Source organism: Lasiosphaeria miniovina (genome assembly GCF_030549165.1).
Source record: "Lasiosphaeria miniovina strain SMH2392-1A chromosome Unknown B0T26scaffold_1, whole genome shotgun sequence".
Classification (NCBI taxonomy): domain Eukaryota; kingdom Fungi; phylum Ascomycota; class Sordariomycetes; order Sordariales; family Lasiosphaeriaceae; genus Lasiosphaeria; species Lasiosphaeria miniovina.
The window spans coordinates 3,719,233-3,746,039 of record NW_026848220.1 but is presented as its reverse complement, the minus strand read 5'-3'; the positions used below and the strand labels follow the sequence as shown (position 1 = coordinate 3,746,039).

General features: G+C 52.5%; 9 protein-coding genes across 9 annotated transcripts; 4 read left to right on the top strand and 5 right to left on the bottom strand.

Moving 5' to 3' along the window:
• Window positions 1-523: 523 nt before the first annotated feature.
• B0T26DRAFT_670353 (uncharacterized protein) lies at window positions 524-1,218 on the top strand (the record flags this gene model as incomplete). The annotated part of the gene is made up of 5 exons (XM_060439169.1): window positions 524-561; window positions 698-721; window positions 796-852; window positions 927-1,054; window positions 1,118-1,218. 5 exons carry the CDS (start codon window positions 524-526, stop codon window positions 1,216-1,218), a joined length of 348 nt encoding a protein of 115 aa, XP_060302892.1.
• A 1,522-nt stretch (window positions 1,219-2,740) lies between these two features.
• B0T26DRAFT_48262 (vacuolar membrane protein-domain-containing protein) lies at window positions 2,741-4,216 on the top strand. The gene is made up of 3 exons (XM_060435285.1): window positions 2,741-2,965; window positions 3,021-3,421; window positions 3,532-4,216. The coding sequence occupies exons 2-3, from the start codon at window positions 3,026-3,028 to the stop codon at window positions 4,159-4,161; spliced, it is 1,026 nt and encodes a 341-aa protein (XP_060302891.1). The 5' UTR covers window positions 2,741-2,965; window positions 3,021-3,025; the 3' UTR covers window positions 4,162-4,216.
• A 1,052-nt stretch (window positions 4,217-5,268) lies between these two features.
• On the bottom strand, window positions 5,269-8,394 carry B0T26DRAFT_843836 (uncharacterized protein). The gene is made up of 6 exons (XM_060447579.1): window positions 8,271-8,394; window positions 7,515-7,936; window positions 7,290-7,420; window positions 6,924-7,193; window positions 6,109-6,868; window positions 5,269-6,039 (listed from the first exon to the last, which is right to left on the bottom strand). Exons 1-6 carry the CDS (start codon window positions 8,306-8,308, stop codon window positions 5,585-5,587), a joined length of 2,076 nt encoding a protein of 691 aa, XP_060302890.1. The 5' UTR covers window positions 8,309-8,394; the 3' UTR covers window positions 5,269-5,584.
• Window positions 8,395-8,808: 414 nt separating this feature from the next.
• Window positions 8,809-12,547, bottom strand: B0T26DRAFT_631939 (RNA polymerase-like protein; the record flags this gene model as incomplete). Its single annotated transcript, XM_060436400.1, has 2 exons — window positions 8,809-12,021; window positions 12,077-12,547. 2 exons carry the CDS (start codon window positions 12,545-12,547, stop codon window positions 8,809-8,811), a joined length of 3,684 nt encoding a protein of 1,227 aa, XP_060302889.1.
• A 1,130-nt stretch (window positions 12,548-13,677) lies between these two features.
• B0T26DRAFT_670349 (uncharacterized protein) lies at window positions 13,678-14,907 on the bottom strand (the record flags this gene model as incomplete). The annotated part of the gene is made up of 6 exons (XM_060439168.1): window positions 13,678-13,845; window positions 13,886-13,980; window positions 14,076-14,080; window positions 14,211-14,338; window positions 14,613-14,737; window positions 14,835-14,907. 6 exons carry the CDS (start codon window positions 14,905-14,907, stop codon window positions 13,678-13,680), a joined length of 594 nt encoding a protein of 197 aa, XP_060302888.1.
• Window positions 14,908-15,946: 1,039 nt separating this feature from the next.
• B0T26DRAFT_736795 (P-loop containing nucleoside triphosphate hydrolase protein) lies at window positions 15,947-16,832 on the top strand (the record flags this gene model as incomplete). Its single annotated transcript, XM_060443369.1, has 4 exons — window positions 15,947-15,996; window positions 16,109-16,181; window positions 16,268-16,287; window positions 16,424-16,832. The coding sequence occupies 4 exons, from the start codon at window positions 15,947-15,949 to the stop codon at window positions 16,830-16,832; spliced, it is 552 nt and encodes a 183-aa protein (XP_060302887.1).
• A 3,172-nt stretch (window positions 16,833-20,004) lies between these two features.
• On the bottom strand, window positions 20,005-20,643 carry B0T26DRAFT_635643 (ribosomal protein S5 domain 2-type protein; the record flags this gene model as incomplete). The annotated part of the gene is made up of 3 exons (XM_060436745.1): window positions 20,005-20,169; window positions 20,339-20,538; window positions 20,595-20,643. The coding sequence occupies 3 exons, from the start codon at window positions 20,641-20,643 to the stop codon at window positions 20,005-20,007; spliced, it is 414 nt and encodes a 137-aa protein (XP_060302886.1).
• Window positions 20,644-21,765: 1,122 nt separating this feature from the next.
• Window positions 21,766-22,974, top strand: B0T26DRAFT_797933 (chitin synthesis regulation, resistance to congo red-domain-containing protein). The gene is made up of 3 exons (XM_060446936.1): window positions 21,766-22,032; window positions 22,092-22,220; window positions 22,283-22,974. Exons 1-3 carry the CDS (start codon window positions 21,983-21,985, stop codon window positions 22,623-22,625), a joined length of 522 nt encoding a protein of 173 aa, XP_060302885.1. The 5' UTR covers window positions 21,766-21,982; the 3' UTR covers window positions 22,626-22,974.
• Window positions 22,975-24,309: 1,335 nt separating this feature from the next.
• Window positions 24,310-25,891, bottom strand: B0T26DRAFT_632329 (uncharacterized protein; the record flags this gene model as incomplete). Its single annotated transcript, XM_060436434.1, has 3 exons — window positions 24,310-25,067; window positions 25,276-25,391; window positions 25,446-25,891. 3 exons carry the CDS (start codon window positions 25,889-25,891, stop codon window positions 24,310-24,312), a joined length of 1,320 nt encoding a protein of 439 aa, XP_060302884.1.
• Between the last annotated feature and the right edge of the window lie 916 nt (window positions 25,892-26,807).

The window sequence follows — 26,807 nt, the reverse complement described above, 5'->3', positions numbered from 1 at the left end:
AACGCAATGCAAAAAGGATGGGGAATGGTGGGAGTAAAGGACAATTAAATTGCAGTTTCACGGATGCAAGACAGAATCCGGTCAGATTCCCATGGTGAAAGGAAGAGAGGAGTCGAGGTTGCTGTAGGTGCAGCATCAAAGTGGAGACAGGCTGCCTAGCTTGCCAGGGCCATTGGATTGTGAATGGATGCTTACATTGCGGTACGTGTGCCAAGTCCGAGCCGCGTAAAGTGCAGATGAAAATGAACTACCTTACTGCGGACGGAGTAATAAAAGCGGCGTAAAGGGGCCCAGCTAGCGATTGGGTGCATTGGCATCACGTGGCCAGGCTAGACACGAAGAAAGGCGCCCCACTTTCCCAACCCCAGACGCTTCCTACTTTGAACTTTCTCCTCACCCTCCGTGTCAACCCGCCTCGTAGGAGCCTCAACGCCTCGAGCATTCCAACTGCGAATCCCCCCACCTTTTTGACGATTATCCATCGAGAGCCAGTGCTGAACGTACCCGATATCGACATCGAGATATGAGTCGCGCCAACAAACTTGGCCCGGAGGTAAATCGGTACGTTGCCTGCACCTGTCATTCCGACTCCACCTTTTCCGGCCCCGGTCTTCCCTCCCACGCGACCTTCCAGCTGCCCCCCCAAGGGTACACATCTTCAAAGTATCTTGGCTAACCACTCTGCGATTGACAACAGAGCTTTGTTCGTCAAGAATCTAAGGTAAGACTGTTCTAAATATTGACCCCTCGGCCGCGCGTGTTGCCATCTAGACCCAACTTCTGACACGCCCACAGCTACAACGTCACTCCCGAGGAGTTGTTCGACCTGTTCGGCAAGTACGGACCTATCCGGTATGTTGCCTCATGACATCCGCCCATTTTGCGCTTTCAACTTTCCCTCTTCTTCATGCTAACCCCCCAACTAGTCAAGTTCGACAGGGTATCGCGAACAACACCAAGGGCACAGCCTTCGTCGTCTATGAAGACGTGATGGATGCGAAGTCGGCGTGCGACAAGTTGAATGGTTACAACTTTCAGAACCGTTATCTTGTCGGTATGTTTACCCCTTTCGCTTCTTCAGCCGACCTGAGGCTGACCACTGACCACCCTAATGCAGTACTCTATCACCAGCCAGACAAGATGGCCAAGTCAAAAGAGGACCTCGAGGCCCGCAAGGAGAATCTCGAACGCATCAAGAGACAGCACGGTATCGATTGACAGTTAGACGGGCCTGCGGACAGCTTTCAGAATCGATCTCGACAGTCTGGAGGCCCGTCTTATCCGACTTCTCTCTCCTCTAAGGTAGAGGCGGCGCCGGCCAAAGCGCCGAAACCGATCCTTAAGAGGGTCAGGCCAGATACCGGCGTGCACGTACGAAGCTCCCTCCCTCACTTCGTGCGGAAGCTGCTTCCTACAGTGCCAGAGTGCGCTTGATGAATTCATTGCTACCTAGCGCCCCCGGGTGTTCACCAACGGCTGGATTGACGCACACGGGGCTAGCGGGTTTGGTTCTAGCTGAACCTGCCTCTCCACTCACGAAACTACCACATTTTACTCGTTCTCTCTGGGGTTATTTGACTTCCCTCCGGTCGGAATAGGAGGGATGGGTTTGCCGATGCGATGGTCTTTTTACTTTTTTTTTCTGGGCGTGAGCTGGACGGTGGGCGCAAATATGGCAATTCAATGCTTCCTTTATATGTTGCCGATTGGCATCGTGGGTGGGTTGAGAGCGATGAGAGTTTGCTATAGCAACACACCATGGGAGAATTGCAGCGACGATTTGCAAACTGTGATGCTGAGGTCTTTTTAATCGACATGTTACTACTAAACTGCTCACCATTCTAGTTTTGATGTCCGTCCCCGTCCGTCCCGGTTCTTTCGCAGGATGCCGAATTGTGGACACGTATTATTGCAGCAATCGCTTGGCAAGGCGAGATGGTTGCCAGATACAATACCCATGCACATCCCCTCATCCCCTAAAGTGCTAGATATTAAGGCCCTGGTGTCTCTAAACATTCAATTTGGCAACCTTGAATTGTGCCTCTCGTTTTGTGGCACAGAGGACCCCATACTCCCAGGTTGGCAAAATTCGTCGAAACGTCCGTCGGGCGGCAACTGTCTTTGGTCCCTTTGCCCGGCGGCCATCCAGAAGCCCTCCCGTTCCGTATGTGCAGTACAGTATATATGAAGTACGGGTAGACCAAAAGGTTAAGCGCAGGCTCTAGAACCACACTGGTGATCTGTCCGTCCTTGCCTGGCTTGCGGCAGTCGAAGCCACTTCAGGGCGGGGCGAGAGGTGGGACTCCTCGGTGGAGCACTTAAGCCTTCCATGCATGCAGGGCCAACGGTCGCCAACCAATAGGGCTCATTAACATTCCAGGCTGAAGTCTGCCGCAGCCTGCAGGCAATGATGAATGACTTCGTTGCATCGCCTCTGCACCTACCTCCCCCTTCCTGCCAGAGCCTCTAGCTCTCAGCAGGTAGCAGATGAGGCTCCCCCGACACCACATTCTAGACAAAGCTGCCACGGTTGCCTCGTTTTATCCTCTTTTGTCTTATTTGTCTTCTGATTCTTTCCTTGCCAACGTTCGTCTTTGCATTCAATCACAGCCGGCACCAGGTGCAGGCATCTGCACTTAGGCGCTTCCGGTTTATTATACCCGACGTCATTACTTTGGCTTGCTCGCTCGAACCCCCAACCAATTCAAGCCAAGTTTCGACCAACTGAAACCAGGAGCCAAAAACCCACCTCGGTTTCTCGACGTACCCCGTGACATCGATACCTATCGCCTACTCGATCAGGGCTACCATATCTTTGGCTTTTTTACTGAGCCGACTGTAAATGTTGTCGCCGCCCAATATCGCCCCGCCTGTTCTCGCCCTCGCCTTCGCCAGAGATGTCGCAGTCGCTTCGTTCGTGCCGGTAGTTACAACTCTACCATCCCACCGCCGCCCGCCTTTCATCGTAGGCGTTGATAGTCCAGTATATGACGCCGCGCCCGTTGCCGACGCTGTTGTAGTCACCATGGAGGCGCCGTCCCCAACATCGCTCCCCGCCGACCCAGTCTCGCCTGCCGAGAACTCTACCGAGTGTCGCCTGCTGGGATCTTTCGCCATTCTCGTACAGCTGGCTCTGGGCGGTCTCGCGCTCCTAGCCCTCGTATACAAGCGCTGGAAGGAGCGCCCCCAGCGGCCTGTCAAGATCTGGTTCTTCGATGTCTCGAAGCAGGTCTTTGGCAGCGTGCTTGTGCACATGGCCAATGTGTTCATGTCGCTACTTACAAGCGGCCGCTTCAGCATCAAAGTCAGTCCTGCGACAGTTGGTCAGGCGACGAGGAGGGCCGTCATGGTGTTGGCACGGAGGGGCGGCGAATATGTACCCAACCCGTGCTCCTTCTATCTCCTCAACTTGGCTATCGACGTAGGTGTTCCCACTCCACGTGTCTCTCTTCCAACCCCTCTTCCCCAGAAATTGTCACACGTGTGTGTATGACGATAGAATTGTCTTGTCTAACACGAAGCCCGGTGCAGACTACTCTCGGTATTCCTATCCTGATCATTATCGTGCGCGTAACAACTCGCCTCGTGTCATTCACTCCCCTGGGAAAGCCCGCGGAGTCCATCCAGAGTGGCAACTATGGCAACCCGCCAAATGCTTGGTGGTGGCTCAAGCAGAGCGTCATCTACTTCTGCGGACTAATGGGCATGAAGTTTTGCGTTCTAGTCCTCTTCATGACGCTGCCGTGGATTTCACACATTGGCGACTGGGCACTTGGCTGGACCGAGGGTAACGAAAGACTTCAGATTGTCTTCGTCATGATGTTGTTCCCCCTCATCATGAATGCCATGCAGTACTACATTATAGACTCGTACATCAAGAAGCAGGAGAGTCTGGACGACGTCGACGAGCTGGACGAGGGAGACGTTACAGAACCAGTCATATACGACGAGATTTCTGTGTCGGGGAGCGACGGGAGCGACGACAGCGAAGACGAGGATGCCAAAGGCAGACGCGTTCGTATGGATAGGCGCGATACGCCTAAGGATCTTGAATACGATCCGTCCATCGACGGCGAGTCTCAGACGGTGATGGGGAGCAGCTCGAGCCGTACCTCCGACAGACGTGCGTTGCTGCCCAAGGAGCTGATACCTCCTGAGTAGCCGGCGAGGCTTTCTTTGGCACGGGATAATGTCGACTAGGTGTCTTTGCTTATCAGCATTTTGCTTTGGGGTTTGGTTTGGGAAGGACAAGTATATCATTGTCTGGCGCACTACATTCGGTTGTGTCTTGTTTTTTTTTCCTTTGTCTTTTCTCCCTTTTTACTCGTGGACATATCAGGGTTGGATTCCCTAGGAACCTGCGTACATGGCTGTATCAGTTCCGGTGTTGGGGTTACTTCGGGGACAGCGATTTCTGAAAAGTGTCCATATAGACGTTTGGGCGCCTCTCCGCCCTCGTACCGCAACGGTGCGGTCTCGATCTTCCTTTCGTCGTGCCAGTAAAAAAATAAAATGAAAAACCAGGCACGCATTACCAAGCGTAAAGGCTGGAGTTGTCTGTGTTTGATCAAGTCTGTGTCGTCCTCTTGTGTTTTATTATCGATTTTCACAGCCCCATGCTAAATTTCATGTTCTATCAAGTACCCTAGGATGCTAGATTTCCTCTGTTCTGGTAATCACAAATGCCTTTGGGACTGAGCATGATATATGTCTGCTCGTTTGGTTGATTTGGCACGAGTCCATGCCCTGTATAACTTCTTACCCCTTGCCTTTTACGTAGGTAGGTATTGCCAGATCATCTGATAAGTGGTTCTTTTAGCTGGCATTAGATAGGTAAGAAGATCTCTGTCGTATCCTATGGCGCCAACTTTGCATGATGATGGGCTGTGGATTTCACATATTCGTTTCTTTAAAACAAGGGGCAGTTGTATACCTAGGGTTAGGAGAATTCTGATGGAGTAGAGGGTTAAGCAAAAGGAAATTAAAAACGAAAAGAGTTAAGGGGGAAAGGGGTAAAAGGAAGCGAGACAACTCAATTTATGGTTTAAAGGCTAGGTATAGCACGATAGCTACTATTCTTCTTTGCAACAGTATCAATATTCGAATTGAATAAAAAATGCCGGTTAAGCATACTAGATCAAGAGAAAGAGGAGACTAGCATATATTGGACACGGACATCCATCACAACTAGATGAACCAAACGATGACGGAGCGAATGACGAAGAGATTAGCGTTGAGTATAGAGCGAAGGCATCTTGGGAAGAACGTGCAAATGAAGCGAATTAAACCACGTATACTACATACATTACAATTATCCACTGCCAGTTCTCCGCAAAAAGGCCTATGAGCATGCCATCTTCAAGAACACACAGAAAAAGAAGAAAGAAAAAGCGTGGAAACCCGATAAAATAGCGCGAAACGCAGTGAGTGGTAGAGTCATGGGCAAGCAAGGCGAACCACCCAAAATTCAACAACTGGCCAGGGCTCTTGAGAGCCAGCAGCTACCAACGCCGCCCGCATCAGGTCAAAAAAACTGGCGACATTTAATGCAAGATCAGCAAACCAAGCAAGCAAAGCAGAAATATTAGTCCAAGTCGAAATGTTCCACTGCTTGTCCCCAAAGTGGGAGTTCATCTTCCGAGGATGGCGCTCGAACGACAGCACTGATGATATGAATGTGCAGTCCCCCAACCTCGGAGACGTCTAAGATCTTGCCGCTGATGGAAAGAAGGCGCCTCTGGAGGTTAAGGGTAAGATATGGCTCCACATCATAAGGCTCGAGGCTCGAGAGCTCGCCGCGGACCACTTTGTCGACCAAGCATGTAGTCAGAGGGACCGTCCCTGATACCTCGAGCTGGCCCAATGGCATGCCATTGGTTTGGTCTGCCGCAAATACCCCCATTGTTCCGATGTGGCTTGGTGCCATTGCCCATTCTTGAGGGTCATCTGGCACGCTCCCAAGAAAGAAGTGGACGGAAAAGGGGCCCGCGGAAGATTGTTTCTTGACACGGATGTTGGCAATCCACTCGCGGTATTTGTCTCGAACAAATACAACCCCGTTATAGCCTTTCAGGGTATTGGCCTCTGGATTTTCTAAACGGCTCGTACGTCTTTTCTTGGATGTGACCTGTCCCTCGTCTAATTCGCCTTGCTTTGTTACATGTTGACGGCGCTCACGTTGTCTGCCCCTGGCCCTCATTTCTTTGATGAACAGATTAGCTGGGCTCGATGTTCCATAGAGTCGATTGATCGCTTTTCTGATCTGAGACCGAGTATTTCTGCTTGTGTTTGGCCCCGATGTCGAGCTCCCGGCCAGTTCTGCATACGTGTATCCAAACTGAGTATGGTCACGGACCGTATCCGATGTCCAGAAAGTGCCGTCAGTACTGGCGTAGAATGGGGTCAAAGCCGTCCTCGAGTCTTGAACTTGCCCTTTCGATGTCGTATACGACGGTAAAGCCGCCGCTGTTGGAACGACCCAGGTTCCGGGATACAAAGCCTGCCATATGGAGAAGATGCGGTCGACCATAGTGTGATGCAAGAAGAAGATGGGGTCAAAGGCGGAGTATGGGATATATGACATATGCCCGCCCTGGACATTGGGTTGCCCGAGCCCACCACCTCCCGCAAGATTATGCACTGTATCGTGCAGAGACTCGATAGAGTCGTAAGATGCGTTGCTTGTCAGCGGTATCCAGGCGTTGTTACTTATCAGGCTATAGTTGGCATAGTTTGAGAATAAGATGTAGAGGCGTTGGCTGAGTGAAGCCACGTTCTGGTCGAAATTAAGTGCCACCAATGAGTTATTGGACTGTGCCTCCGTGCTGTTATCGGTTGGACTCCTCAGAGTTACAGTCCAGTAGTCCCACTGCATATTTCATTATGTCAGTTGATATTATACGCCCGGAATGGAAATCACTCACTGGGTCCTGTATGAATGCAGTTGAGTTCAGCGGCTTGAATGAATAACTGAACAAGGGGTTTGCGATTCGCTGGATCCCGCTCGGGCCGTTGACGTCAACATATGGGCTTCCCCCGACGCTCTGAGGGAGCACGCTCTGTCCAGACGATGGGTTGGCCGCCCAGTCCCAGTACGGAATCCGGAACCTGAGGGAAGCTTGTTGGTACCTGTTCCTGGCCTCCCCTTCCGGCCACCACGTCGCAAGCGATTGTATTAGACTGTACATGACTTGCTACTCACGAAATCAGCTCAACCCAGAAAGAAACTTGCTGGCTCATAAAGGCAACCTAGGTACCCTAGGTAGCAAGAAAATGTGGTTATATCGTACCTCATAGAGAACGAGATAAGGCCGATGCCATGTCGGGAACAGGATAGACGAATGGGTGCAATAACCCGAAGCCTCGTTCCCGGGAGTAGGTCCCACACCGCCCCAGGTCTTGTGTGGTATTCCGTGAATTCCTGGGGGGTAGTCAGCAACGGGACATGTCTCCGGGTCAAGGGAAACACTGAAGGTGCTGGGGATGAGGGAGACTGTTCCCTGGGTGACGCCAACCTGTTATGCCGTACCACGAAGTGGGTGAGGACTGGTCGGTAAACTGCAGCAGGCTGAGGCCCAGGATATAGAGCGTCCACAAGTCTTGGTCCTGCTCCATTTCTCGCACCTCCTGTCTGAATCGAAGATCTCCCTCGCCGCCTCCCCTCACCACCAGAGGCTGGGTAACATCGCGTTTGACTCGGGCGCCGACATCGAATCCGTAGTTGTAGGCTGTGTACTGGCCCAGGACCAAGGGAACCAAAGGGAGCCAGGTGAGCAGAGCGAGTGAAATAAGCGCCATTCCCATTGGCTCTGGTCCAGGTGCTGGATAGTGTCCCGACGAGATGTGTGACGGAAGTAACGCGGACGACGATGGCCAAGGCGCTCCCAGAGAAACCTGACAGTGTGACGCGAGCTCGATGGGAGTGGAATCGCGAAGACTAGATGTAACAGGACCGTGAGAGGGGAGAAAGAAGGTAACAAGAAAAGATTGGGAAACGTCGGGCCAAGGAGAGTAGTCGAGCGTAGTTGGGGGAGGACCAGAATAGAGAGACTGAGGAACCCAAAAAGGATGGGAATACTAGAAGAACCCGTACCGTAGCGGGCTAGAGGAAGGACTTCCAAGAGGATGAGCTTAACGGGGAAATTAAGTTGGTAAAACGCCCAGGGCAAGACCTGAGAAGTCTGTAGACTAGGCGCCTACCTATCAGGCTCTTGGGGAAGGAACGAAGGTGGCACGTATGCCTGCCCACTGATGATAAGTAAGGTACCTACCAAGTACAGATCGCACCTTCCACGGCGAGAAGCCACATTCAAGTTGCTTGTAAACTGACACCCGTCTTCAGAAGACGCGTCTGTGACGTTTGCTGCTTCGTCCAGGATAGGCGCCTACATCACTAGAGGACAGAGTTGGGCGCCGTGCTGGATGAGATGAATGTTGCCGGCTCGACGGCCGGAGGACGGCAAACTGCATGATATACTAGGGGCCCACAGCAGTTTGCCGTCGGTACCGCACCGTAGTGTTTGTGTGTTGCGTTTCCTCTGGATCTGTGCATTGATCAATCATTCATTTCCCCCGTGCTCCGCCAGTTCGGGCCTCCTCGTGAACGCGAGTATGAGCCCGGGCCCAAGGTACTACTGATATCTATCTGGGACGTCAGGGCTTGGCTTGGTGCCGGTCTGAGACATTTCAAGGCGAGACTCACATAACAATGAACAGCTGAATGAGTTACATTGGTATTTATCCTACAGTACAAACCACTTTTTAGATCAGAACATTTACCAACCTCTATCACGCCGTGGCCACCCAATTTTAGAGCGGCTTGAACATTGTTGGCTTCAGGGGGCCTCTCCGGGTGATGTCCTTCTTGTCCACCTTGTACTTCATTTTCACACCCATCGCCGCAAGCTCTACGTCAAGGAACTTCAACGCTCCTGGCACAACTACCAAGGTGGTGTTCTCGCCCCCTATCCACTGGACACCTTGCCCATCTTCCCAAATCTCTCCATCCGTCTTCATGAGATCTAAGCCCTCAATATCGTCAAGACGTTTGGCGCAATTTCGGCACCGGACAGTGCTGACAGCCTTCTTCTTCCCGATAAACGGAGACACCGTCGGTTGTACTGACAGGAAAGACCCGCAAGTCCGGCAGATCCAGGACTTGGTGTAGTCGGAGCAGTTCAGCAATCGATCTTGGAGGAGGAACGCGGTTCCGTGTGCGATCAGAGCATCCCGCTCCATTTCTCCCACGCGAACACCGCCACCCTTCTTTCGGCCCTTGATAGGTTGACCAGTTGTCGGGACAACGGGCCCCGTAGTTCGAACCTGGTATTTATCGTTTACCATGTGTCGGAGTCTCTGGTAGTATACTACACCGATGTAAATGTCTACGGCGAACTCCTCGCCCGTGATGCCCGAGTACATGGGCTCGTTGCCGTGGTAGTTGTAGCCCGCCTCCTTCAGCTGCTGGCCGAAGTAGTCGGCAGCTGTGTGGTTCTCGTCAAATTTAAATGGCGTAGAGTCCTGAGCGAGGCCGTGCAAAGCACCGGCTTTTCCAGCTAGTGACTCGACGAACATGCCGATCGTCATTCGAGATGGGAAAGCGTGGGGATTGATGATGACATCCGGCTGCATACCAGACTCGGAGAATGGCATATCAATGGCAGGCCATTTCTGAGAGCACACTCCCTTCTGGCCGTGGCGAGATGAGAACTTATCGCCGATGACGGGAGCCCGCGGAATTCGCAGCTTGATAGAGACGGTCTGGAGGGGTTCATTGCCAGTCTCGCTGCCAATCACTCGGACCTCCTCAACAAACGCATCTTCCGCGTCCTTATATCTCTCGTAGTGGGTTACGCCATCCCGGTTGATTAGCTGCCCATTGTAGTCGGCCGATACTGTGTGCCACGCGCAAAGGACATCGCCCTCTGTCACCAGGCGTCCCACGTGTGGCAGTCCATCAGAGTCAAGCATTTCCAGCGTAGACGCCTTAATCGCACTATTAGGAGCAAATCCAAATAATTTGGCGACCGTCTTGGCGCTGCGCATCCTTGAATCATCCTTAAGGCTCATCTTTTTGGTCTTGTAGACGGTGCCATGGCCGAACCCACGCTCATGTGCCGACTTGTTGATAATCATGGCGTCGTCCATATCGTAGCCCGTATATGAAATAACGGCGACAACGGCGTTGGTGCCGTTGGGAAAGTTGTCGAAGCCATATGTGTTATGCAGCGGTGTTCGAACAATCGGAGTCTGGCCTGTCTGGATACGATACAGCTTATTGTCCGTCCGGTGCCGGAGCGCTGTCGCTGGTGTTCCCATGGTTTGCTTACCCATCTGACATTGATACATGTTACGGGGAGATTGGTTGAAGTCGGAAAAGGGCGTCATATTTGCCAATATGGATAGCATGTTGGTGGGATCGAACTCCACGTGGGTGGACTTGCTAGGGACGATCTCGTTTTCCACGCAGGCGATTGACATATACGGCTGCTCGTGTGGACCCACGAAGTCTTCCTTGCCCAGCGCCAGATACTTGACGGGTCGCACCATTCTCGCCGGTGTTGAGGACATGTAAATGCCAGGATAGGTTCCGCCCTTGGAAAGGGGCACAAACCCAATCTCCAGCTGCTGTGGTATCCCATGGCGGCCATCTGTCTTCCAATACCGAAGGGTGTCCGCCATCATTTGGGACCTCTGCGGGCTACACCAGCCGACAATCTTTCCATCGAGCATTACAACGACGCTTTCGCTGGTCGCCGCCGACGAAAAGTCGACCGCTCCAAGCTCGAAGGCGATCCGAGGAATCGCGGAGACGTCTACCGCATCAGTCATAATCTTGCATTTGTGCGCCAAATGACTCAATAGGCCACAAGGAGAACCATCAGGGGTGTGCACGGGGCAAAGAAAACCCCATGATTCGGGCAGAAGCTTCCGAACTGTTGTTGTCTTTAGCTGGGCAAAGAAACTTCCTCGGTGGATCATGCGGAAATGGCTGATGAAGCGCAAAAAGTTCAACTTCTCGGCCACAACAGTGAAGCCCGACGTTTGCTGCAGATCCAGACCAGAAGGGCTCTGTAGATTTCCCGTTGACATGAAATATTCAAGGGCGTTGCCGAGATTTTCGTTTGTTTTGCGGAAGATTGCAATAGGGAAGTCCTTGGTAAAAGTAGCTGATGTGAAGGAGACTATAGGGTTCCTCCTCAGGTAATCGCGCAAGGAGAGTCGGAGTGAAACGGTTAGGAGCTCTTCTAGTCTCTCTTTGAGAATCATACCGTAGAGAAAGCCGCCAAGCAGAATCTCTTGATTCTGCACAGCATCCGGGTTGTCCACGGTACAATCTCCGGCAACCAGAGCATACAGCTTGCGGCACATGAAGAGCAGCATCTTGAACTTGTCGGTATCCTGCTGGTCGGTGACATCGACACAGCCGAGGTGGACAAGAACGACCTTTCGCAGGAACTCTGTTCCGACTTCATAGTCGGACATGCTGTCTGGCACACCAAGCACAACCCGGAATTTTTCACCCAGGTAGGCCCGGGTTTGTACCTTGGAGTAGAGGCGGTAAGTCTTGTAGGTGCGAAGGAGGAGCTCTACCCGGTCGGTTAGGAAGGTATTTTCGGCCCCCTTGGACCCGGGGGATCCCACCAAGCCTTCAAAGATAGCGCGATCGTTTGTTTCCACAAGCGCCTTGAGGATCATCATGACTGGCACGAGATACTCGTTCTTCCTCCACGAGAACCTGAATGTCACGTTCCCGTCGTCGAGGTAGTGGAGTACATTTGTCTGTGACGTCTCATCTGGTCGTACCGATCGTACTATAATGCCGTATGGGGTGTATGCCGGACCTCGATTCGTGAAACTCGGGCGGATGATTGCCAACGGGAAGTTCCGGCGATTAACCAACAACATCCGAACGATCTTTTCGATACCATTGACAATAAAATACCCCCCTAGCTCATCCGACTCTTCTTTCCTCTCAACGAGAAGTGCGGGCGGATTGTTTTCGAGGTGGCATTTGTTGGACTGGAGATCAAAACCTTAGACATGTTCTAGACAGCACAGACGTGGGCACGCAAACCTTGATCATGATTGGCATCTGTCCAATCTCTCGCACAATCTCGTGAGGCTCACCCCCGTTGATCCGGTACTCGAGAACCGCAGTGAGTTTGCCACGGTACGACACATGGCGCTCTCTGCACTCGGCGGGGAAGATCTCCCGCCTTTTGGCAGACTTGTTGGAGGGCGGTACCTGGGCCCGCTGGAGGATGACACTCTTGTACCGGACCGTCAGCTTGTTCTTACCATCAGGCGCTGCCCGTTCGTCGCCATCCAGGAAAGTTTTCGTGCCGATCTCGGCAATGCCATGGTCGATGAGACCCGGCTTCCCATCGCTTCGGAAGAGAGCGTTGAACGACTCGATGTGGGGATTGACCGCCTCCTGCAAAGCTGGGTATGCCGATCGGTCGTTTGGCGGGTGGCGGAAGAGGTTCTCTCGGCGAACCACGTTGAATTCGTGATCCCACGACGTATTAGTACGCTCGATTGCCATTTTTTCAGGATCGCAGAATGCTAAGTTCGCGATCAGCTTTTTGCGGCGCCGGGGCGCAAATCGCGAGAGGGAGTCGCTCGGTCGAAATGGATTTTAATTTTGGCGGGCGCCCTCCTTCTCGTAGCGGGGGGGGGAGCTTCAATGACCATCCGCCGGTGGAGGTTTTAAGCTATGCGGTCGGTGAGGAAATTGGCTCCAAGAAACGATATTCTTTTTTTCATGCCTGGCTTGTCTTGGAGTCTCAAATCGCCTTGATACCTTGAAAATTTTTGCTGCTTGAGCTTCCCGTCGCCTTTTTTTTTTTCTTTGGCTGCTCTTATCACTTATCGGGGTCTTTTGACTGGGCAGCGGGTGGTAAGGCGGTTGCGTCAAGGAAGGTGGGGTTTAGAGTTTAGGCTTGCATTCACCAAGATGAACATGCTTCTTATTCTGCAGTCCAATCCCTGAATGTTTATTGGCGGGTGACTTTCCAAGTGTGATGGTGTTTGATCTGGGTTGAACAGCTTCGATCGATCAATACCATTGGCCGCATAAAGATCGTCACGCCCACTGGAGGTATGTGTACTAGCATCATGGCACATACTAATACATAGTACATGGATTGTGCTTGCCTTTGCTCATCACTTTAATGCTACTAGTAAAAAGGCGTCACTTTACAATTGTGCATTACAGTTGGTCACAGATACTAGTACTCGACGGTACAGTACCAAGGCTGATCCTCCACCATGTTGCACTGCAGGAGTATCCCGGCCCCAACGGTTTGGTTGGCTGTTCTCGTATGAGATGAAGTCAGCGGCCTAATGGCTAGAGGACGGAACTGTTTCTCGGGGTGGTGAGGTCGGGAGAAACAAGGCCGGCTGCGTCTCGTTGGCAACTCGACGGCCTCAGAACCGGGTGCACCCAGTGGATGCTGTGTTTCCACAAAGGCATGAGTCTCCTTTAGACGGGGCCCACTTTCAGGCGGGTTTGGATGCTAGGAACCTGGATGCCCGTCCTGCACCTCCATTTGACTAGGTGTATGTACCTAGGGCAATCGGCGCCCTTCTTTTCCTAACAGCCCCCCAAGGCAGGCAGGCCAGTTGCGGCGGCCGAGTGCTCGTTTTGGGTGTGCTCGTTGCTGTCCAGTAAAATCACTCGTCAAAAACGACAGCTAAACCCCCAAAGCGGCCACTGACAACGGCCGACCCAATGAGGTTGAGTAAAGCTACCCCGAAAAACGACACATGCAATGGACGGTCATAGTTGAAGCCCAACCTGCCGAGTCCCAGCTTTGGCAGCCTGTCGTCTGCGTGTCCTGCCTATTATGTACCTTAGGTATCTACATGGTACATTCCCTACCTTGGCATATGTGAGCTTGTTGCTCGGCCCGGCGAACTTCCTCACGATACAGACCGTATATATGTCTGTCTTTGTATGCACAGTATTCCGTACCTCTGGGAGGTTCCACAGGCAAGACAAGCCACCGCCGCATCATCTCCACTACCTTACCTAGGCTTTTAGTTCCGTTCAATGCCTAGGACGTACCTACCGTACCTACCCTTAAGGTACCTTAGTTACAAATAAGAAAAAGCCGGCTCGCCCCTCGTGCGCCTTTGATTTGATTATCGCCATATTCACTGAGGGCTCTTCGATGCTGTGTCGCTCCCAGATTACCCCCGCTGACCGTTTCCAGTCCACCCTTCTACCGCCATTGGCTTCTCTCGGCGTGGGGAACCCTTGGAAGGCTGATCGCCCAATCGTTTTCTGGGCTAGCGACCAAGCTTGCGACCCCGCTGCTGGTGCCTCTACAACCTACGAACAGCTCTTGGTTTCCGAGCAGCTCTGGCCCGGCGGGATCAACGTCAACGAAGCGTTTGTGGTCGGTTGACGAGATAAATAGGTAAGTTCCATACATCCAGTCAACCAAGCAGCGCAGGCAGTGCGGGCTGTGTGAGTGACGGCCCGGGATTGAGAAGCAGCGAGCAGCGCCGCGCGCGCGACGAGGACAGCTGGGAAGCTCTTCATATCGATCCAGACTTTGCTTGCCCCCTACCTACCTACTACCCATCTAGGCAAATCGGCCTACCTGGCAGGCCGGCGGCCGGGCGGGCTGAAACATCCCATCGTGGGAAACAACGGGCACCTTGGACACGATCACCGCTGCAAAAGACGTCGAGACCGTCTTGAGCAGTGGCACAAAAGCGGCGGTCCCTGCAGCATCGCAGCATCCCACCAGCGGCAACTTCGCGCATTACACCTAACCTGCCTGCCTTACCTACTACCTACCTGCCTTGCCTTACCTACCTACCATAGGCATCTAAGCTGCTTTCATCTGCGCTCCCCAAAGCCACCATCTGCGCTCCGGGTCTGCCATCTTCCATCTGCTACCCACCTTAGGGTATTGGATGCACAGTACCTACCAACCCAAGGTAAGGACGGTATCTGCCATCCGCCCTCCCACCACCGCACCCGCCTTGCCTTGCCTTTATGCGCTACGCAATACGACGTCGCCCGACAGTGACGACTGCGGTCTGTTCCCTGCCTTTCCCCTGCCTTTCCGTCGTCTATCTCCTCTCCCGCGCAACTGCATCCGCAGCCGTTGCCGCCGCTTTTCCTCAACCCCAGCTGGAAAGCTCCAGGGCTCCAGGCTGCCGCTGCCGCTGCCGCTGCCGCTGCCCCCAGGGCTCCGCACTGACTTTTTTGCCAACCCACCAGTCGAGAGACGTCGAGCCTTTGCCCCGGCCCTTGCTCGCCCGCTGGACTTGAACCGTCGATTCCGCTCCACGATCACATCACAGATGATCGTCTTGTCTTGTCGACATCCAACAGCCCGCCGTCCTCTGCTCGCCGTCCAGTTGCTCCACCCCCCCGGGCTCGCAAACGAATGAGAACCCTGGTCCTAACCGCTGTCTTGTGTTCAAAATCGTCGCTTTCACAAAGGCACGGGCCACACACACTGACTTATTACTTGCACAGCAGCTAGATTGTGTTCCCTTTTGGTGGCATCTTGCTCTTGGTGGGCCTGGTCGCTCACCCACGCTGCCCCGCGTCTGCTCTCACCGATCACCAAAAGATTTGACTCTGATTTTTCTGTCTACTCGCTCGCGAAATTGCAGACAGCCTTCGGCTTTGCGTCATACGAGACATTTTATTCCTAATTTTGTGCCGGGACCCAAGAGCCTGAGCGCAAAATATTTAAACTCTTCGACCAAGACCACCTCGATCTCCCCTTCACTGCTTGACTGCGTGTCCGTTTCTCCATCCTGCCTATTTGTGTTCCTTTTCGCCAAACCTCCCTCACAAGGGCTTTGTTGCGCGACTTTCCCTTCCGCCAGTCGCGCTGACGAGCGCTCTCCCACCGCGCTCTCCCTCACCTCTGCCTCCCACCACCCCCGCCGTCCAACGGCCCACTTCGCAAAAATGGCAGGGCTGTTCAGGAAAGTGTACGACTGGCTGCTGAGGACTTTCTGGTGAGTAGACAGCCGTAAGTCCCGATGTTCATCGGACTGCGAGCGAGCGGGGCGACCCGGCTTGCATCCCCATTGAACGGCGCCTAGGCCGGAAGCTAATGTGCCCATGCAGGGCCACGGAAATGGACGTGACGATGATCGGGCTTCAAAACGCGGGCAAAACGTCCCTTCTTCGGGTGCTCTCGGTGAGTCAAGAGAGAGGAGTACCGAAAAAAAAAGGTGTGGTGTGCCCTGGGGGAACATTTCGCTGACCAAGTCACTCGTTCGCTAGGGCGCAGAGTTCACGATCGAGTAAGCTCCGACCCCCATCCTTCCCACCCCTTTTTTTGGCCCCTTCATTCATGCCGCTGTGCTGAGCGTGGGCAATTTGGACACCTTCCCCATTCTCTTTCCCGGCTGACCCTTTTTTCTCCTCTTCCTGTCGCAGCTCTATACCGACAGTGGGCTTTAACATGAAGCGAGTGCAACGAGGGCATGTGACACTCAAGTGCTGGGACTTGGGTGGCCAACCCCGCTTCCGCCCAATGTGGGAGAGATATTGCCGTGGTGTCAACGCCATCGTCTTTATCGTCGACATTGCCGATATGGATCTCCTTCCCATGGCCCGGGAAGAGCTCCATGCACTGATGTGCAACCCAACGCTTGAAGGCATCCCTCTTCTGGTGCTCGGAAATAAGTCGGACCTTCCCGATAAGCTCAGTGTTGACGAGTTGATTGATGCGATGGATCTGAAGAACATTGCACACCGGGAGGTGTCATGCTATGGTATATCGGCGAAGGAGGAGACAAACCTGGATGCCGTTATCCAATGGCTGATGAAATTCGCTCACAAGTGAAGGGCCCGTTGCCAAGAAGTTTGCTGCCCCCATGGTTTTGCGTATACCCCAACTAGAGAGCGGGTCTCGGTTGGCTCTCTCCCCGTCCCACGACGATTGCCCGGATTGACTTGAAGACATTGCGATCTGGGTGGATTGGTCTGCCCCCTTCATATTTCCGTGTTCCTCCTGTGTTGCTATTATTGCTGTTATCGGTGGTGTTGGGGGTGATGGCGGCTGCCATAATCCGATGGGGAAAAAAGACATTCGACTCTCGGCCGGCGACGACCATATTTAATTTTTCCAGCGCAGAGGATAAGGGCTGGGGATTCTGCGACGCTGTCAGATTTCTGGAACTCACGTTTTTCTTTTGTTTAAGCCCAATCTGAGGCTTCTCAGCATATCACGATATCCGTTTTTTTTTGCCGCAGCGACCTTGCGCAAAGTATTTGGGACAAATACTTGGCCTCCTGTGGATGGGTAAAGGGGCCTTATTGTTAGGTCGGATTTCATTTGCGAGATCATAACGGCACTGGCCAACCGCCCACTGCACTACACCTTCGGAAGGCATGTCCTTGAGAAATGGGGCTTGGAAATAGCGTTTTGATGGGAGGAGCATTGAAGTTTTTTTTTTTTTTTTTTTTTTTTGAATAACTTGTATGTTGACGAAATTGCGACAGAAAGAGAGCGAGACATCAGCTTAATCTCGTCATAGCATAGTGCAGCTGACGAAGCCTTGTGAAAATGAAGAGACAGCGGGTCTAGCCCGACCGTGGCCGCGTTAGATCGTGACAGAAGCAGAAATGGGAGAGAGAAATGGTCTGCTAAAAGAACAAACGGCGGGCCATCGACCCGGGGCGGGGGATGGTGTAGCAGCGACCTCCGCCCGTTAGTGAAGCTCCTTAGGCTCGGGCATGATGACACTACCAAAGGCTGACGAGACCATTCGTAGTAGTCAAAGAAAGCGTCATGTGGGATTCGGCTTGGTTATTTTTTGAAGCGTAACCGCCAAACGTGAGGAGGATGAAAACATGCCGATTTCGATTCTCGACTTCAGGGGAAGAAAAATGTAAGTGGGCAGATTGATGGCGCAAAAGAAAATGGCAGGTGAGATCCTGCATCTCTACTTTTTCGAAAAAAGAGAGAGAGAGGAGAGAGAGGACGCCATGTTTTCGAGAAAAGGGCGAAACAATCGATACTTCAACTACACACAGACCATTTTTTTTCATCATTGACGTGTGAGGGCCTGATTGGCTAGGCGGGTTTCGAAAAAAAAAAGATTCCCTCATCAAAAAAAATTGGAATTCAAGAAACAGAAAAATCTAGCCAGCAGAAGCACAGCAAACGGGCGGAACACAATGCTACAGTTGCCGCCGCCGCTACCGCCGCGTCTCTTGTTCCCTCTCCCTCTTTGTCGCGTTTTCTAGGATAAACTTGGAACACCACTCGGCGGCCTGCCTTCCAATCAATGGCGGGCTTGTTGGTGTTGAGATTGAGCCTACTGTTTCGGGCGTGTCGAGATTTTTCGGTCACTGACGTGTTCGCGCATGCGTTAGTCCCGCTCTCGAAGTCTCCAAAGAGGGGGTGAGGGTGGGCGGACGCGCGCAGACGCGGGTAAGTTTAGCGGGAAAGCGGGAGGTCCCTCGAATGTTTGGACAGGGATTGGCGAGTACAGCCAGTAGCAGCCTCAGGTGGTAACCTGAGTGAGTTACTTGACGCGAGATGCAACTGATGCAGGCAGGATGCCACAAGATTCCGGGTCTGGCAATGCGTACAATATAGCTCGTGCTCGTTTAGTTCACTGCCTCCCATAAGCCCATTGCATTCGATTCTCTTATTCCGTACTGTATTCGTATACTCATCTCCGTCCGCATATCAGACGTGCTGCCAAGGGGGCTCATACGCGTACATGCTCATGAAGCTGCCACAACTTTTCGTGCAACAAACCGTGTTAGTGAGTTGGTTGTGACGGACAGCCACGCCGGGCTGGCCACTCCATGAGCATTGTTTGACAGAAATTCTTAAGAATGAGAACATTAGAAAGGACCGTGAGTCTTGGTATACTTCGCAGGTAGTACCGTGGACACGGGGCGAGCGACTGTAAGTAAATAGAGTAAAATCAAGGATCTCCTTCAGCTAGACGCTAACAACACATTCTATTCACAATCACCGGAGTAAATTCCAAAGTTGGTCAGTGAAGCTCTGGCGTTCAGAGCTATGTTTCTTTCTCTTATGCCCTTAAACTTGGGTTGTAAGACATGCATTCAGGCCATGGGCTTGAAGTCTGGCTGTTACGTCGTTGGTGTCTTTGCTATTCCAGCAACCCTATCCCCGTTCTGTTGATTGGTAAGTGAGAATGCCAGCGACAATCATACAAAGGTCAAGGTTGGCTCTTGGGAGCCGACTATTGAACCCCCGATTAAGCGACTTCCTTGTTCCTGCTCGAACGCAACCGCGAAAGTGTTGGTGAGCTCCGGCTTCGGTCTTGGATATAGTCTTTAGATGCTTTTAATATCACCACGCCTGCAGAATTAGTATAAGACGTGGACGACGATGTGACACATTCGCTATCACACTAAGCGTGATCAGTCCCAGAGCAGCGGCCTAGTTGGAGAGAAGTTCACAGCCTGTTTCAGTCGTAGCAGGGCACGGGAATAAATATTGGCATGCCAACACCGCCTATTAGTTAGCACCCAAGTATCCGGGCCACTGCATCTCTTCCATATAGGCTTACTTCAATACCGTAGAAAGCAGGAAGCCATGGGCGCGCGAAAATACGCAAGTCATGTTTCGGTAGAAGAAGCCAATGAACCTTTCTAGGACTGACATCGGTGTCACATTGCGGGTGTCTCAAAAAACAGAGGCGAACTGGACTAAGAGGATATTAGGCGCCAGGGCTGAGTAAGTCGCACGAATGAATTGTAAACTCATTACAGCCGTCGGGAAATCCGATCCTCCCTCGTCGCGAGACTTTTGTCGCTTCACAGATGATGCGCCATAACCACAAATCCGCGGGGAGTTTCGTTTGGGACCAAATAAACTCGAGTCTTATTCCTATCTCGACCAGAGAGCCAACTAGCACCTGAACGGGGCATCGTCGGGGGCTGGTATCGATTTGTCTTAGACCAATGCAATGCCGAACGCCATCCGTGTCCACGCAAGCCCTCCACTCCCAAGCGTGTCCATAAACCGATCAACGATAAGACTTCTGGAATCTGGAACGGGCACCCTTTCCGCCAAACTTCTTGGGCTCGCAGCGCCGGGGATCGGCAACTAGCAAGCTGCGGTCGAACTGAATAAGGGCGGTCTTAAGGAGGTTCTTGGAGTGCTCATCGACGTATTTGGCGTAGTAGGCAATCTAAACAGTAACTCGAGTGTCAGTGTCTCAATTTCTGGGAAAGCGCAACGGGTGCAGTTCGGCCACTAACGATCGCCTTGGATATCTGTTTTGAATATTACAAGTTAGCGTTTGCTCTATGCGAACCTGGGGGCTGTAGATTTTTTGTGCGCGCGTTTGGGAAACATACCGCTTGGCGCACCGCATAGATCTGCGAGACGTGGCCACCACCGGTCACTCTAACGCGAATATCGACATTCGTGAACTTGTCGACTCCGAGGAGGAGGACGGGCTCGTAGAGCTTCGCCCGGAGGATCTCAGTGCCGAAAAGCTTGAGAGGGACACCGTTGACCTTGATCAGGCCATGGCCCTGCACAGCGCGGGCGACCGCTGGAAAAACGTTAGATTCCTTTCCTGCTTCTTTTGAGGACAACGATAGTATTTACCCGTGGCATTCTTCTTCTTGCCAAAAACTTGCACTGCTTGGGTCGCCATTTTGACTTGATGGCAAGAGACCTTCCTGATTGTTAGTTCCAGCTGGAATTTTTGAGCTTCAAAATTTGTGTGTGGAGGGGAAACTTGACGGGGCTAGCGCCGTCACGTGGAACTTGGTCGCTGGGCACGGATCATAAAGCCACACTTAAAGCTATTCTGGCCTGAGGCGCCATGCTTCAGAGTTGTGGGTCGGCATTCCCCAATCTCAGAATGAAATGAATTTGCGTATTGCGTAGTAAGCAGCTTTGATCCAGTCACCCTCCACTCACTGCGCGATACCCCACCTGCCTGTCGTTGCCTGTTTCCCAAGTCGTCACTGGCGTGGAGCCACTCTACAACTTCACGTTATACTTAAATCCGTATGCCATACATGCCAAATGAAAAACACCAGACGGGCATGCGTTTAGCAACAACACACAAATATGACCTGTTTGGAATAACGATGACTCAGTACAACAGGTTAGCAGGTTCCAGGTTGTAAGAGACCAAGCTCTCATGAGAAACGGACTACGCTTCACAAGCTGTCGTTGGCCCGTTGCCAAGCTGCTTCTTGGCTGGTATATGTGTAGGGAGTGCGTATAAGGGTGCCAATCCACGAAGTATGTGCGTATTGTTGGTCTCGAAACTGCGCCCTGGTATGAAAAGAGCGTATCGGTGTGGGGAGTGCGTCTCTTTCACAGGAAACAATGCAGATGTGGCTGAGTGAAGAAGCAAAGTGCGTCCGAATTCCAGATTCCAAATATCAATTCCAGATTGGAATCCCCATTGCCTTCTCAGCCGCCACAGTAGAGCCACTACCAGGTAACCTTTTTGAGAGAAAAATGCGTGACCATCTGCTTATTTGAGGCTGAGGCAGGCTCGGCATGTGGTTCTGTGTAGACGATGGAACATCTAAATGCTCTGCCAAATCTTGGGAGCCCTTGGCGGGCGCCCTCTTAACCTAATTGAGGACCGGGGCCGTAGCAGCGGCTTAAAGATGACTGCTAAGCCACGATGGACCACGTTATCGACTATCAGGTGCCTATTACGGTATACGGACAGTGCCAATGCCCGCTATAGTCAAATTTCCCACAGTGCCAGTGCCACCCAATTCGCCCACGGAATCATCACTTCCCGCCCGAGCCTGCCTGGGTGCCGCGTCTCCGTGTTAACTAAGAAACCTATGCCCCCACCAGTGCTGAAACCTTAAGAAGGACGTCACCCAGACTGCTTGCTTTGTCGCCGGGTCTTCTCATCATCATCATCAGCCATTTCCGCCATCCTCCTAACCACTATTTTTCGACCTCGCTCATCAATACGCATTTCGTCAAATCGCATACCTCATTGTCTCCCGTCACAGATGGCGCCCACTGAACAGCTGGCCAGTTTGGCCGCCCGATACTACACCAAGTGAGTTAGTTTAGCCAACGATTGCGCAGACGTAGATTCTGACTCTTATCTCTCTTTAGTTGCGGATACGGCTACTCTTCCGATAGCGATGGTAGATGCTACCGTGATTCGGCGTGGTTTTGGTGGGGTAGATGGGTCTTCGCGGGCATCGCGATAGTCCTGGTCTTTGCTGTTCTTCTGCTCGTTGGGTACGTCTCACTATAGTACCATCTCCAGCTTCTTTTGGGCATATTGTGCTAACTCCGCACAGCCGTAGAAACTCGCGCCGACGCCGCCAGCAAGGCCTGCAGCCTTTGCCTGGAACTGCATGGATGGCTGGCCCAGCTCCTCCCTATTATCCTCCGCCGCCACAATACACGGCCCAGCCGCCCGCCGGTGCACAAACACCCGTGGGCTCCCAGGGAACTGGCCACAAGTTCAACCAGAACGATGGATACTACGCAAACCAGGAGGGTGTGCAGTTACAGGAACCATCGAACACTTACCAGCGAGGCGGCGACTACGTCTATGCGCCTCCCGAGGGACCGCCACCCGTTGCCGGCAATGGTTCCTATTCGCCGCCCGCCGGCCCACCGCCGGGGAAAAATAACTAGGTGTGGAAAGGGGGTTGAGATGACGAGGCGTTCTTTCAAGTCAAGTTGCGGTTGGTAGGGCGTTCATGGGTCTCACAAATTTGGATCTGCTTAATGGGGTTGGATGCGGTCTTTGCTAGGGTCTGTGAATAGAGGCGGATATCTCTCTCTTTGTAATGGCCGCCGGCCATGGTTTATTGTTGAGGACATAAAATTGCGTACCTAATTCCGTTCCCAGATCACACGGGGGTATTCTACGGTAGGCTGTTGAGTTTGCATGTGCAGAGCGAGAGCCTAAGGGCATAAGTGTCCACCTCTGAAGGTACTCGAAAATAGTTCAAATTATGGCTCGATTGACGTCGCCTCAAAGTTTTGCCAGACCCGCATATGTGCAGTACTGTAGGCATCATCCATACCCAATATATATGCCGAAACGGGCCCTGCATCAGTATGGAATCGCGATGGAAGCTACCAGTCATCCAAGTCATCTGGCCCCGATAAGTCTTTACCATCTTGCCACCATCGATCTCACCGGTTTTGGGGGTATGACACTCAGGTACGCACTTGATCACGGCATTTCGTGTTTCATCTATACCAGGTTGATAAGGTACGTGGAACATGGAAGTCTAGGTTACTAACACAGTTACACTTGCCGCGGAGCAGGCAAGTGACCAATCACTTAGCTCGTGCTTTCCTTTGTGCCACATGCTGCAAAACTGCTGTCGATTCCTCGTATCAAGGAAGTTAGGATTCGGAATCTTACGAGAGCACGGCGGCGGAGAGAAAATATGCCGCATATTCGAAACGAACGGAGTAACTAGGTAACAAAATGAAGACACATTGTGATTCTGCATTGGATGTGTCAGCAAACACTTGCGACTTCAGCCACTCTGGCACTTCGGCGACGACACCCAAAAAAACTCAAAACAGCAAGCAAAGCTCTGAAACTAAACTCCGGACAATCCGCTTCAAGACACAGGTCATCTTCCATGCTGCCACGGCGTTCCTTTCCCAACAAGTCAAATATAGCTACAGACTCGAGCAAATACGAACCGGGCTCTGGAGTCTGGACCCTATCATGTTTCGCATGCATTATCACACCCAATGGCTCTGGAGTCGTCATAACCAATCCCAACACACCACGCCCCAAACTTTTTGCAAGAAAACGTGTCTACCCATAATTAACCGAACCGCTGATACCCAACTCAGCATGATACAACAAAAAAAAGGTACCCGGCCAGATTTTATGAACCGAAAACGCCACCTGCCATCATTTCTCATCACGTCGTCATCCTCCTTGACTTAAGACTTATGTGTTTGTTACTTTCGTGCTGAAACTTTCTCGCTCCCCAGGCCTTTTTTCTCCCTCTTGATGAGGAGGTCGGCGAGAAGCTCCTCTGTAGGCGAGACCTGCGTGTCTGTTCCAACAAGAGTTAGCCATCCTGTTTCCGCGAACAATAATGACCTCGGTTGACCAGCCACTCACAAAAGTCAGAGCGAGTTCTCCAGGCTTCCGTGAAGATTGCATGCAGGTCTCTGTCGTTTCCAAATACCTCTTGGCCTGCGTCTCTGATAGCCTTGAGCGTTTTGGCCGAACGAAAAATCTCTGAATATATGACGACGACACTGTCAAAGAGCTGGTTCGTTGTGTCTCGGAAGATTTCTCTCTTATGGGCCGTGGAGTTGTGAGTTGTTTCTTGGCAAGTCAGCAGCTGTCTACCCCAACCAGAGACGGAGAAGTGAACTGACCGTCAGACCCTAGTGTTTGTTGCCGAGGCGACATTGAGCCCAGCGACTCCCGGTAGATCAAGATGATCTGCCATAGTGACACCCACATGGCAACCTGGAGTACGGAACTGAGAGAAGTGTCCTCCTTTCCAGATTCGGTCGAAGACAAGTACCCGTCGATATCACCGAGGATGTGGCGCTCGAGCGACGACATGGCTTGTTCAGCGTGCCGGCGAAGATGATTCTGGATAGATTGGAAGCCCATGCTGGTTGGTTTTCCGTTCCCGTTGTCGAGGACTTGTCGAATAACGAAGGGCCCCGAGCTCCAGATCTTCCACATCTGCATCATGTGCAGCAGGTTAAGCATCAGCCTCTTCAAGATCTTGTGTTTCTTATGCTCCAGGAAGTTCCCGGCAGCCTTGTCTAGGGTATTATTGCGCTCATAGCCCTGGAGAAGCCCCTCGACGCAAGCCTGGAAGTCTTTCTCGGACTCTGTGAGTACTTGGCTCGCTGCCCAGGCGTACATCTTTTCTTCAGAAAGCCCTTCGATCGGCAATATCACTACAGAAACTGGGTCGCCGCCACCATAATGCGTTTTGAAAGCTCTGGCGTCGACTTCCAGCTCGCACTTCCCGGGCTTGCTGGGGAAGGAGACGAGGAGCTTGATTGGGACTCGGCTTTCGATAAACTGCTCCAGCGACGGCCTGAAGCATTGGCTTTCCCAATTCCAGCGATCTTGACAAATACGAGTCAGGTAATGCATGGCCAATATTCATTGATGGGGAAACAAACTTTGCGCTGTCCCAAGGGTCTGGCTTAACGTCTTTCGGATGCATATCTTGTGAGCCAATGGGCCGCCAAGCTTCTCACACATATTAATGCACTTGACGCAAACAGCGTCATCGTCGCACTAGAGAAAAGTCAGCATCTTCATGACTAGGACGGCGACGGAACGGGGTTTTACTGACAGCCACCCGACCAATTCTGCAATGGAAGCATGCCCCTTTATCCCGCACCTTCTTCGTCTGCTCGGGCTTCTTTACGGTACGGCCCCGGGTACTAGGAGGCGGAGATGGCGAGTCTTGGATGTGGCTGATGGGAGACGGCGCAAACTGCCCGGTGTTTGGTGTGGGTGGTGGTGATGGGCCTTGGGTCTCGCCAGATGGCATGATGAAAATATGGATCTCCTGTTCGCGCGGCAGCTGGGCGTCGGAGACCTTTGGCCAAACAATGGGGAGTTCTGGTGCCTGAGGCGCGACATCAGTCATCACGCAGTCATCATCGTTGTCATTGTCACGTAACGCGGTGACGGAGGATCCGGTGGTTAAAGCCGGGGGGCTGGCCTGGGAATCTCCATCCATGAGTGAGGACTGTGTGACTACGTCTTCCATGTCCCTCTCATACCGAGGCCAGTCAAAGAATTCGTCGGCACAGTCCTCGGGGCCCGCAGAGAGGTTGGGAGTTCCCTTACCATTGCCGGTGGCGCTGAAGGATGGAGGGAGGGGCCCGAAATCTGCACTGCCGTTGGAAAGGGTAATGCGGCCAGTTCCTTTTTCCATGGTTGGTTCGCACTTCTCTCGAAAGCCTCGGATGGGGCGCCCGGCGGATATCTGGTATAATACGGGATGAGACAGGACAGCAACAGCAGCAGCAGCAGGGAGTCCACTTCGAACAAGACAGGCAGGCACAACAAGGCGACCAGGAAGGCAGGCGACAGGAGCAGCAAGTCGGAAGCACTATGGTGCAGAAGGCGTTACGGGGGGGAGAAGTGAAGATCGGGGCGGCTAGATGTGGGTTTCATGGCCATTTTTCTGTGCCTTGCCGGTACCCATGGTGAGCCTCACTCCCTTCCTCTTACACCCTCAATGAGGTATCATGGAGGCTTGGCCGTTGGCCTGTGTAACCTTGCCATTTTCGGTCAGACCAGCCCGCTTGATTGGTCAATGGGATTTCGGTGAGACAGGGGGGGTCCAATTGACAACTGGGCCGAGGGTGGAGACGCCAACCGCAGCAAGACCTCATTTTTGATCCGGGGCGCCACCAACTTCCCGTGAATCAAAAAAATTGCGCAAAGTTCAAGACGGCAGTAGAACGCTGTCGGTATCCTCTTGACACCTTTTACTCGACCAGGAATCGTTTTGATCGCCCGAATTTCGTCAATCGCCTGCGACGACGAGCTAGACGAAATGTCAATTGTGGAGACTGCATTCTCCCCCTGACTGATTGGCTTAAAGTCTGAGACCCCAAGTGCAATGGAAGTGTGTGCAGATCACATACAAAAGCGGCAGAAATACAGATGTAGGGAAAAGAGGGCCGGCATCCAGCAACGGCGGTACACAGACAGCCCCTTTTTGCGCTGTCTTGGACAAATAAGGCGCCAACCTGTCTTGTTCGCGAGCTTCTCAACCCAACCTAGAAGATTAGTTGCAGCAACCAACCCACGACATGCATTCGGTCCAACTAAGGGAAAGCCGA

Excerpts from the sequence above, each read along its gene's own strand:
- B0T26DRAFT_48262 (XM_060435285.1), top strand. The coding sequence starts at position 3,026 with ATGGAGGCGCCGTCCCCAACATCGCTCCCCGCCGACCCAGTCTCGCCT. Across the intron at positions 3,422-3,531 it reads TCCTCAACTTGGCTATCGAC|ACTACTCTCGGTATTCCTAT; the intron begins GTAGGTGTTCCC and ends AGCCCGGTGCAG.
- B0T26DRAFT_843836 (XM_060447579.1), bottom strand. The coding sequence starts at position 8,308 with ATGTGGCTTCTCGCCGTGGAAGGTGCGATCTGTACTTG. Across the intron at positions 7,937-8,270 it reads GAAGGTGCGATCTGTACTTG|TCTTCGCGATTCCACTCCCA; the intron begins GTAGGTACCTTA and ends TGTTACATCTAG. Across the intron at positions 6,869-6,923 it reads CTGCATTCATACAGGACCCA|TGGGACTACTGGACTGTAAC; the intron begins GTGAGTGATTTC and ends TGAAATATGCAG.
- B0T26DRAFT_797933 (XM_060446936.1), top strand. The coding sequence starts at position 21,983 with ATGGCGCCCACTGAACAGCTGGCCAGTTTGGCCGCCCGATACTACACC. Across the intron at positions 22,033-22,091 it reads GCCGCCCGATACTACACCAA|TTGCGGATACGGCTACTCTT; the intron begins GTGAGTTAGTTT and ends ATCTCTCTTTAG. Across the intron at positions 22,221-22,282 it reads GCTGTTCTTCTGCTCGTTGG|CCGTAGAAACTCGCGCCGAC; the intron begins GTACGTCTCACT and ends AACTCCGCACAG.